General features: G+C 38.6%; 1 protein-coding gene across 1 annotated transcript in view; it reads right to left on the reverse strand.

The window, feature by feature from the left end:
• Positions 1–837: 837 nt before the first annotated feature.
• The window catches only part of TMC1 (transmembrane channel like 1), a 115,737-nt gene continuing 104,465 nt past the window's right edge, over positions 838–12,109 (reverse strand). Inside the window, exons 18-21 of the mRNA XM_046021865.1 lie at positions 10,010–10,135; positions 6,551–6,629; positions 6,397–6,448; positions 838–2,446 (exon numbers count right to left, since the gene is read on the reverse strand). Coding sequence (XP_045877821.1) covers positions 2,424–2,446; positions 6,397–6,448; positions 6,551–6,629; positions 10,010–10,135 — 280 coding nt within the window. The 3' untranslated portion in view covers positions 838–2,423. The remainder of the gene's footprint in view (positions 2,447–6,396; positions 6,449–6,550; positions 6,630–10,009; positions 10,136–12,109) is intronic.

Below are 12,109 nucleotides of genomic sequence, written 5' to 3' on the forward strand. Positions count from 1 at the left end.
AAATGATTCAAACCATGTGTCAAAATGCAGTTTTTCAGTTTTCAAATCGAAAAGCTCTTCAGAGAAGTAAATTTAGTTTCCACATATATTTGCCAGAATTTATTTTTTATTCCCCTCAGAAAAAAATGATAGGTGCAGTCTAGCTGGTTGGTTTGTTCATTTGCCTTCTAAAATTCTTCCTATGGCCCTGATCATTATATTTAGAAATAACGAAACAGAACTAGACCAGAGCAATCAGAACCTTCCCGGTACAAGGCTATTCTCAGACTAGTCCTCAGACAATGGTAGAAGTGGCCTTCACTCTTTCAGATGCTCGTTCAGGTGGTACTGGGGAAACATTTGGGGCAGCTCTCTGGAGACTAAAAGAGTTAAAGTTTCTAAAAATGCTTCACTTAAATCAGGTGGGTATTTAGGTGCCATAAAAATCCAACTTAATTTTCAGAAAGGCTGAAACTTAGACTATCATGCCTGAATTCTTATACCATGAGCATTTGTTCCAAAAGTACAATTGCTTTAAGAGGTATAAACTCAATGATAAAATAGCCATGGAGACGCAATGCACAGTACAGGGAGTGTAGTCAATACTATTGGTAATAACTGTGTATGGTGACAGATGGTAACGAGACTGAAAAAAAAAAAAAAAAAGGAAATTACCTTTAGGAGATGAAGGCCTTGGGGGACGGTTTGTCATCTCTCATCATCTTTGTTATGAAGTAGATCAAGAACAAGGGCACATCACCCACATTGCTCACTTGGCCACACATATAAACCAATTCTCTAATCTTATTACTATACAGTACAAAAACGATCCATGTATGAACAAGCATTTGCTTTATTTACTCATCTGCATTAGAATCAAATGAGATGATAAACCTGCAGGGCAACAGATAATTCCATTTCTGACATCAGAGTAACATTTTTCATGCAGGTAACAGAAGTTCTTGTTTCACAGTGCAGCTGCTGTAAGTTAAATTGATTCAATTTAATTAACAGGCATTTACTCGGTGCCTACCTGTGAATATAGCACTATACTTACTAGGCATACAAAGGAGTTAAAAGGCGTCCCTGCTCATAGGGAGCTTCCAATCTGGAGAGGAAAGATGATCCGTGCATTACTGGAAACAACAAGAACTGTTAAAAATCACTGGAAAGTCTGTATAAATCATAGACTCTGAATTAAAGACATGAGGGCCCAAGAAAACCTACTGAGGAGAGATACATTTGGGAATGGAGGCCAATCTCGATAACTGGACCAAAGGATGTATCTCTTGAATTTGTATGATGGCAAGTGAGGAGCACATGGATTGGCAGAGGAACAGGAGATCATTTCACAGCCAGATCAAGAGCAAAGGAGGAAAAACTCAAAAACATGGAAACAAAACCCAGCAAGTCAATTGCAGGAAATGGCAGGCAAATTGGCTTAGCTCTGGAAAAGGACACTGCCTAGATCTAACTGAAGTCACACAACAAGCCCAGCTGAGGGCATTGACTGTCGCTCTTCAAAGTCCATTCAAACTTTGAATAAATACTAACACTTAAGCACATCCATAAACTGAGGACCCCCCATAAAAGTGTACGTTTTCCCAACCTTAACAAAAAAGCAAAGACACATCGTGGAATATTAGAATCTAAACTCAGGCGATGTGATCATTGGAGGTCATGATCAGGCTGTCATGAAGTTGCGATCATGTACAACTGTCTTAAAAAAAAAAAACCAAAACTCACAAAGAGGTAGGTAGTCTAAGACCCATGTACTTCCTCAAGCTGAGAGAACTTCAACCCTGTGCTACTTAGACCTCTATTTCCCTTAAGGTTTTTCTTTTAAAAAGCCCATTCTTTTTCATACTGAACCCACTAGCAAATAGAGTCTTGAGTGTACAGTTGTGGGGGCCCCAGAGGGAGAGACAGGAAAAAAAAAAATGGAAAACAAGATGTTGGTTTTAAACTGTGAGTTAGTAAATAATTACAATGAATACTTTATAAAAATATTTCTGAACTCTGAAGGAAAAAAAAGGGTGAAATATCTCTGTTCCAAGACAAAGAATACTAAGGCAGAAGGAGTGTATAACACGCAAGTCCATATGGGCAAAATATTTTTAATTAATCCAAACGGTAAACCAGTAACCTGTTTTGCTGAATCACATTCACTCTTAAACTCAGTTTGTTGGAAGTGATGTCAGGGAAATCAGGGGAGAAAGTGGGGGTGCAGGAGCAATTCCCTTCATTTGGAACAAGATGGAGATTGTCCCTGCTGAACTAGGACTGACAAGGCCTTGACTGACCAGCATGACCTTGACAATCCATGAGTGTTAGAACAAGGGAGCAGCAACTTCACGATGCTTGTCATCTTGCCTTTGACGTGAGTCACTGGTTTTCAACAGCAAGGTGCGGAGTACTTCTGGGTCCCAGCGTGTCTATGAAAGTTACTGGCTACCAGCAGCCGCAGCTGTTCAAGAGAGGGAAAGAGAGAGAGAAAAGATGAAGAAGCAAGTGACAATTTAGCTTTCACTGTGCTTAGTGTTCTGAAAGAGGTGATCTGAAACCTGTATCTTCCAAATGTGCCCCACGTTGCCATAATATTTAGTATTTTTATATTCAAAATAGTTCTATATTTCTTATTTCTCAGGATAGTGAAAATGAGAGCTCTGCTCTTTTTATAAAATTTATTCAGTATTTATATAATTAATATAAAAATGTATCCTTTTAAAATTTTTCCAGTAAAAGAATTTCTCATCAGCCCGTAGGAATTCAGTGGGTATCTACCAAACGACGGTTATGTATAAAGTTCCATAGTAAGTTCTAAGAAAACAGCTATGAATAAGATAGTCTCTGCCTTTACAAAGGTTGTACACATTTTTAAGTACAAATTATGGGAAAATATCAAATAAATAGCATGCAATAGGATTATATCATTATTTAAAATGATAAAGGTAACAGTAAGCTTTAACTAGAATTCATATCTTAAAAGTCAGAACTTTTCCCTCATTACTCTAAACACTCATTTGCTCATGTTAAGTCATAGTCACAATCTAGAGCAAATACAAGAGCAGAGAGGACATGTGTGACATATTTGCTTCCAACTCTAAGATGCCCAAGGGGCTCACTTCGGCTTTAAGGACACACAGAAACCAAGAGTGAAGGGATGGAAAAAAATATCCCATGCAAATGGAAACCAGAAGCAGGTGTAGCTACATTTATCTCAGACAAAATACACTTTAAGCCAAAAATGGTAACATGAGACACAGACCATTATTATGTAATGATTACATTATTATGTAATAACATATTACATAATACATAATTACATAATAATTACATTATTATGTAATGATTAAAGAAGACACAAATAAATGGAGAGATCACTCATGTTAATGGATTAGAAGAACTAATACTGTGAAAATGCACATACCATCCAAAGCAATCTACAGATTCAATGCAATCCTTATCAAAATTCCAATGGCATTTTCAAAGAAATAGAAAAAACAATCCTTATATTTGATGGAACCGCAGAAATATCCCAAATAGCCAAAACAATCTTGAGAGGCAACAAAGCTGGAGACCTCACACTTCCTGATCTCAAACTATATTGCAAAGCTACAGTAATTAAATGGTATGGTGTTGGCATCCAAACAGACAGTAAGATCACTAAAACAGAATAGAGAAACGAGCAATAAACACACACATATACGGCCACTTGGTGTTTGGCAAGTACTAAGGATACGCAATGAAGAATGGATATTCTCTTCAATAAATAGTGCTGGGAAAACTGGATATCCACATACAAAATAATGAAACTGAACCCTTATAACATACACAAAAGTCAATACAAAATGTAAGACCTTTAACCATAAAACCCCTAGTAGAAAACCTAGGAGGAAAAAATTCCTTGCCCTTGGTCTTGCCAATGATCTTTGTATTTGACATGAAGAACAATAGCAGCAAAAATAAACATTAAACTACAAAGCTTCTGCACAGCAGAGGAAATCATCAATAAAATGAACAAGCAAGCTGTGGAATGGGGGAGAATACCTGCAATTTGATAAGGGGTTAATATCCAAAACAGACAAGGCAATGAAACAACTCAACAACATAAAAACCAAATAACCTAATTTAAAATGGGAAACGGAACTGAACAGGCATTAATTCAAAGAAGACATACACGTGGTTAATATTTGTACATGAAAAGGTGCTCGAGATCACTATCAGGAAAATGCAAACCAAACCACAATGAGATAGCACCTCACACCATCAGGATGTCTCTTATCAAAAAGGCAAGAGACAATGCTGGCAAGGACGTGGAGAAAAGGGAACCATCGTGCACTGCTGGTGGGAATGTAAAGTGATATAGCCAGTATGGAAAACAGTACAAAAGTTCCTCAAGAAATTAAAAATAGAACTATCCTATGAGCCAGCATCCTACTTCTGGGATATATATCCAGGGGAAATGAAATTTGTGTTCCCATGCTCACTGCAGCATGGGAGGATAAAAACAACATAAGATTCCATTCACGGAGAAATTGATAAAGAAAATGTGATATGTGTATAATATCATAATAATATATTAATATTCAGCCTTATAAAAAAAGAAATCCTGCCATTTACAATAATGTGGGAAGTAAAATAAGCTAGACAGAGGAAGACAAACACTGCATGGTATCACTTATGTGTGGAATCTGAAAAAAAAGGAAAAAAAGTCAAACTCATGAACACGGAGAGTAGCATGGTGGTAACCAGAAGCTTGGGGGTGGGGGGGGATAGGGAGAGACTGGTAGAAGGGTACAAATTTTCAGTCGTAGGATGAATAAGGTCTGAGACTATTATGTGTAACACAGTGAACTATAGTTGATGATACCATATTATATCATTGAAATTGGCTAAGAGAGTAGAACTTAAGTCTTTTCAGCAAAAAGAAAAAGGTAAATATGTGAGGTGAGGGATGTGTTAATGAACTCAGTGGTGGGAGTCCTTTCATAATGGATATGCATATCAAAATGCACGTCGTCTGCTTAAATATGTATTATAATTTAATTTGTCGAAGCTGGAAAAATTAAATGCAATTGAAGATACAAGTAACTTAGTAATAAAAAAAAATAAATCTAAGACAAGTGTAATACAAGGACATAGCACTGGAAATTGTTACATCTGCTCCTGTTGCCATAAAGGTCAGCCAATGTGGAAAGAGTAGCGTTGAAAGAACTACAGAGAAATGGGGCTCAGCTCTGCTCGCTTCTAAACTTGGAGTAAAATGTGGCCTGAAGCCATACATACCAACTCTCTTATTCATTTGTGTGGCTACTGAATTTACTTATTTTCTACTTAAATCCATTTGGGTTGGGTTCTGTTACTTACACAGGGGAAACCCCTAGTAATGGTAAAAGTTTTAAGGTTAAGAATGAGGGGAAAGTTTGAAAAAATTTTCCCTATACTTCTTAGACATCACTTTTCCATGAGGAATGCAGAGCGTATAGGGGATCTTGGCAAATAGGCATATACCTTATTGGAATGTTTTTAAATTAAGGAGGTTACCAAAAAAAGACATTAATGATTTAGAAAAGACTCCGGGAAATCAACAGTGGTGGGTTCAGAAGAGCCTAATGGTATCTTCCCTGTGTATCCATCTATGTTTAAAAATGGTCCCACTGAGCAGGAGAGACTCTGCATTTGTGACTAATTTTTTATAAATAAAAGATTTTATTTATTTATTTATTTTAAAGATTTTATTTATTTATTTTACAGACAGAGATCACAAGTAGGCAGAGAGGCAGGCAGAGAGAGAGGAGGAAGCAGACTCCCCAGCGAGCAGAGAGCCTGATGCGGGGCTCAATCCCAGGACCCTGGAATCATGACCTGAGCCGAAGGCAGAGGCTTTAACCCACTGAGCCACCCAGGCGCCCCAGATTTTATTTATTTATTTAAGAGAGAGAAAGCACGAGTTGGGTGGAGGGGAAGGGCAAAGGGAGATGCTGACTCCCTGCATAGCAGGGATCCCAACAGGGGCCTTGATCCCAAGACCCTGAGATTATGACCTAGGCAGAAGGCAGACACTTAGCTGACTGAGCCACCCAGGTGTCCCTTGTGTCTGCTATTTGCATATGACTATATGGATGTCATCTTCATCTTCTGTCAACTTGCAAAGTCACCTTTCCATTACTACTGCCAAGTTTGCATGTCTGAATTTTCCTTTCTCTTGTCTTTCCCCCACTGGAAAACAACTAAGCCTCCTGGATATGAGGGCTAAGAGGGTCTCAAAAGGTGAACAGTAAAAATTGTGGCATGACTCACTCACAGAAGTAACAGCACATGCATCAAATGCCCCATTTAGAGAGAGAGGGGGAAAAAAAAGGAAAAAGCATTCTTCTGTAGCGGGAAAATTGCAATCATCAACATTCCTCCAACCTGCTCGGGCCGCTGCCATTTTCTTGTTGCGCATTTTGTTCTCCAAAGCTTGCTATACAATACAAAAAGGAAAGAAGAACATGAGCTTTCCTGGTATTTCCTACCACTTGCCATTAATAAAGATAATATGTTAGTGAGATAAATTATATCCTACCTGTTTCATCTTCTTTTTTAGATCCAGATTTGCTGCCTTCTGGCCCTTTGCAGTAGCATTGAGGTAATAGATGGTCAAGCTACATTTTAAAAATAAGATTTATGGTTATTTTTTAGTTCAAGTCTTCTTAAATTTACAGTCACTAAATCATAGAACACTGGGGCACTGGAGTGGACTTTAAGATATTTTCTACTCTAATCTTTAATTGTACAGATGAAAGACTGAAGTACACAGAAGTAAAGAAGTACATTTGGGACATGATTACTAGGGGTGACCTGGGAAGATGGGACCCAAGGGGGTCCTCTTCCACAGCCCGGCATTCTGTCTACCATACCCCGCTGCCTAACTGTAGCTTCTTCTTGGAAATGTACTAATACCAGTTGAAATCATAATTGAAAGTAACACTTCAAGTTGACATTAATCTCCTAAAGCATAGGGAATGTGTAGAATAAAAAAACTGACTTTCTGCTTTAAATTTCCTCCTTTGGCTTTTATAGCAAAGAATATAATCCTCCTCATCATAGTTCACTAACATGGATTTTTTTTATTTCCACAGGATGTATTGTTTGCATTTCTCCCTTTTTCGAAAAGAAAATGTTTTATAAAGGAATATTCTTAACTTGTAGTTGACATTTACATTTCTAGAAAGAGCAAATTCCAGCCAAACATTTGTGTAAAAATAAATATGTTCATCTTCATTTAAAGCAAAACAAACAAACAAAATGCAGTTTAAAAAAAAAAAGGTAACTGGCATTGCTCTTTGTTGCAAATAACTAGATACTAAACACATTTCCTCTACTCCCCAACCATGCCAGATTATATCCTTTATGAGCCATCTGGTGCTAGCAACACAATTATTGATATGGTTTAGCTGGGTTTGTTTATCTCTTATATGAGTGATGGGAGTTTGAATGCAATTATGTACATGAAAGCATTTGGTATACTATTTGGCATGAAGTGCGTGCTCAATAAATGTGTGTGTGTGTATGTGTGTGTGTGTGTTATATGGATGTTCTTAGAAAAGTACCTGGATTGGAGGATAAACTCAAAGACCTCACAAGTCACTCATAGTTCTGGAATTCTCTAGTCTCCAAAGGAATGAATCCGGCTACAGAGAAGTAACCTGAAATCTACTCAGTTACCCAAAAACCATCCAAGCTGATGTAATATGATCCATTGGGGAAATTCAAAATGCTTATAACGTGTAACATTCTCTAATTAAAGGTAATAAAGAGCCAAGCCAATTGCATGAGCCCCATGAACTGGAAGATGAGATCTCAGGATTCGAAAAATCAAGTCAGCAATAAAGTGAAATTGGGTTTTAAATCAGAACCTCAGAACTATAATCAGCCTTGCAGGACATCGATTTGACCTCATATCCTGCCAGCTTTTCACTACACAATCTGTACCAAGGGTTGGCAAACTGTAGTCTCCAGGGCAGAAATGACTCCCAGCCTGTTCTGCCTGGCCTATGAACTAAGAATGGTTTTTACACTTTTACATGGTTATGTTAAGTACTTATATAATACACCCAATTTTGTCGTTTGACCCATCCAACCTAATATATCTAGGATTTGGCCCTTTAAGAAAAAAATGTGCCGACCATGGGTATAGACCATCCCTGCCACATGACTTCGAGATCTTCTGTACATTCTGTATTTTCCCATTCCTCCCAAACTCAGTGTTTGGTGCTTCAAAGACTTAGGGGGGATGACAGATGGGAAATAGGACATGGGTTTGAACTGACTTATTAGGCACTTGATTTGGGGGTAGATCTTCCTTGTAATATCGATAACGGATTGATGAGGCCAACCCTTTCAAGTTGTAGTGGAAATTCAATGATTAATGTACAGGTAGTGCCTGGAACACAGGCAACGTTAGTTCTTCTTCCACACTCTCAGCTTGTTAAATCTTCGATCGGTGGCATTAGAACAATGTTGCTCCTTTGCTTAAAAATAAATCTGTCTCTCAGTAAGTTAAGACGACAGTCATAAAATCTGACATTAAGTTTTGTTGGGTTTTATTTTTTTAATATAGGATCTCATTTATACCACTAAATGGCCTTGACTTTTAAAAACCAGGTTAATACTTCACGTGGTCCCAGAAGCCACTGTAACATGAAAACTTGGAAAAGAAAAATCACTTCAAGGGCCATCTGGTGAAACAGGCTGCATCCAGCAGGTCAATTTCTAACACGTATGCACCAGAGACTCACTACCAGATTCTGAAGGCCACCCCACGATCAAGGTTCTCTGAAAAATAAACGTAATCTGCTTTACTGTTGAATTATCCCCATGGGCTATTAGCTCACCCTCAGAGAAGGGGTCACACGTAAAGAGGTTGGATTTATTGTCAACCTACTATTACCATTTTGCTATACTATACTCTTTCTTATCTAGGGAAAATCACTTTAATGATGATACCCGTCGTCTCGGATGTGCCCCATTACCATGACCATGACTGACCATCACAAAGATGATGCTAACAACTTGGGCCAGAACCCAATTCATGTACTTCAAATCATTGTTTTCAGAAGATTTCCTAATTTTACCTTTTTAAAAAACAAATCCCACCCTTTGCATCAGCTTTGTTTTTAAAGTGTTTCTGAGGGTGGTTTCCTACTTGCCCCCCTTGACTGAGAGAGCGCAATGATGGTTTCAGACTTTCCATTTCAGAGGGCTTCAGGGTTGAAAGAGAGGTCTAGGGCATTATTATTTTTTTTATTTTTTTATTTTTTCGCTCTTTGACAGTAAGCATATATTTTACCTCAGAATGTAATTTTATCTCTGTGGTGGTCAAGAGAAGCCAATGAAAGTTACATGGAGACAAAAACCCCCTCCCAAGTTCCCCTTTGGATACCACCTCTGACTTTTGAAGGGATAGATTAAGTGACCTTTCCAAGACCCTTCTGATTCTCTGATTGTATTACTGTGGACACACACTTACTGATGGCCTTTCAGGAACAAGGACATGGTACTTTCTAGAACCCCTTAAACCCTTAGTCCTAAAATATAGCCAACAGGGTCCCCAGAGGGAATATTAACTCAGAGGCTCATCATTTCTATGTGTTCCCAGCCATCTGCTTTATGGAACAAAAGGTGGGGGCCAGGAGACGGGGGGGAAGCTCGGTGTGCTGATTAGATCTAGCATTTAGCATTTATGTTTCCCTTGCTTTAGCTGTTTACTGATAATTATTTTGGTTACTTGGGAACAAATCTTATAATCCTAGGCAGGCAAAGACAGATGCAGATGGCTATGAATTACATCCAATAGGATTAGAAAATGGCTCATGAATTTCAGACTCTCACCACCATGTAATCAGCCCTGAATTTGGGGAGGTTACAGCACAACCCTTAGAGAGCGTGGGAAAGCTTAAAAAAAAAAAAAAAAAAAAGCTGAAATTTACAAGGAGCCATTCTTCATTACAAAGACCCTGTCTATGAGTGGAGAAGCACATACACCATAACCAAAATGATAGCGATGACCAGTCCAGGATTAGAAAGCTGCCTCAAGATCTTCGCCATCCAGCTTGGGAAATCATGCTCCAGGGTTTCTCCAATGACTTCGAACATTCTATTTTTGCCACTGGGAAAAAAAAAAAAGAGGGGCGGGGAGAGAGGTTTATTCACAACCTAGGTAAAAACCACGATGACAGCAAGAAAACTAGAAATCTTTCTCGAACACCACCTCAAGGCTCTTTCAGGTTGGGAACCTAATGTTTAGCTCCAGCTCTGGGCACTTTGACCTCTTATTATCAACATCTGGGTGAGGGAGGAGACATGGTATCCCAACAGAAACACACAGTTGAGTGATTAGGAATTTAACCACAGCATTGGGAGAAGGTTTTTTAAAGCTGTATTTCTAAAATTTTGATTGAAATATATTTTATAAATAGCTCATAACTCTACCCCTCAGCCAGCTGTCCTTGTTGGGGAACACTCCCTTTGGGCTGAATAAATAGTGCACTCGATTGTTTAATTAGCCTTGGAAATGAACATAAAGAAGAGCTTAATGGGATAAAGTCCACAAATAATCCAATATCTCTCCCATGCAATAGCTGCTATCTCATTTCTCACAGACTGCTTTCGTGGGAGTTATTAATAGGTAGCCACACTGAATGATGAGCCCTTTCCTCTCTGCCATTTCTTGCGGACAGGCCCTAATGACTGCCGGCTCAGTCCCACTACAAGGGACAGAAAATGCGAAAAGAAGGAAAATAAGCCTGAAAAGCAGAAGTCCTTAATGGGTTTGTTTTCAGCCCATTAAGGTAAGAATCAGCTTTTGTAAGCTAGAAAAATGAAAGCAGGAAGTCTGTCTTATCTTCGTACATAATATTCAGAATTATAAAGTAATGCCCATCATGTCAAGCTATTTTTCCTGTATGTGCATATTGTGAAATATGTAATTCTCAGAAAAGAAGATTAGGTTATTTATCACCAAGTGGTATGTATCTTCAGAATAAAGGTTGGTATAACACTTAATATTCTGGTTTCACTGTTGTTTTTTGATCTTTATACATTCTCACCTACTAGATAAACATGAACCACAAGTTCCAGATTAGATTTTTTTTTTTTTTTGCTCATGGTCTAACTAATAATAGCTTTCAAAAGACTGAGAGAAACCCCAACTATCTAGTCAAAAGTTAGTTACTGGACTGCCGAGGTCTAAGTTTCGCTTCACAAACTACAAATCTGCACCTAGGAAGACCTGTCTGTATTAAGGAGGAGTGTAGCTTGCACACCATTCCAGATGATATCAGTTTATTCCGCTAAGATTTCTTTGTCCTCATCCATTCTAACTGATCATGTTTTTCTCCTAGACATGGGGAATACAGCTCGAGTGAGAGGATAGGCAAGGAGGAGAGAAGGTAACACCATCCACTCTCCTTTCTCCAACTTCTTGAGCTGAGGCTGATGACTGTGGTTAGAATGGGGGGACTGGAATTTTACAAAATGTTCTCTACCCACGAAGGTCTTCTCTGCATTCAGACTGTCCCAAATTTAAAGTCATTAGCACCTCTGGGGATTCTCCCCTTTTGAGGTCTGGCGTCTTAATGGGAGTCCAGATCTCTTACTTCTAAACAAACGAAAGAAGCAACTACTGATCCCTAAAGATCCTTTTTTTCTGACAGTTTAGCCAAAGTGTGCCACATCCCAATATCCTCAGAAGTCCTTTTCAGTCCGCTGTGACTCTATGGTCAGATGAAATGACACTGCACGTAAGGTCCTATGGGCAAGGCTCCATCTACCCTGAATTAGAATGTCTATGAGAAGACTGTCTTGCCAGTGGACTGAGAGCTTCCAGGACCAGAATCAGTGTCCAGTTTACTCCTACATTTCCTCTAATGCTTAATGCATAAGCAGTCATTATTCTTTCATTACTTCAAATTACCGGCCAATGCTCTACTGTGTTTAGACTCACAGAGTTGAAAATATTCTATCCCCAACCTCAAGAAGCCAGCAACACTATTAAACACACACACACACACACACACACACACACACACACAAAGTATAATAGCAAATAAATAATATAATAGCAGCACCACAATGCAAAACG

This window comes from Meles meles, chromosome 11, assembly GCF_922984935.1.
Source record: "Meles meles chromosome 11, mMelMel3.1 paternal haplotype, whole genome shotgun sequence".
Taxonomy (NCBI): Eukaryota; Metazoa; Chordata; class Mammalia; order Carnivora; family Mustelidae; genus Meles; species Meles meles.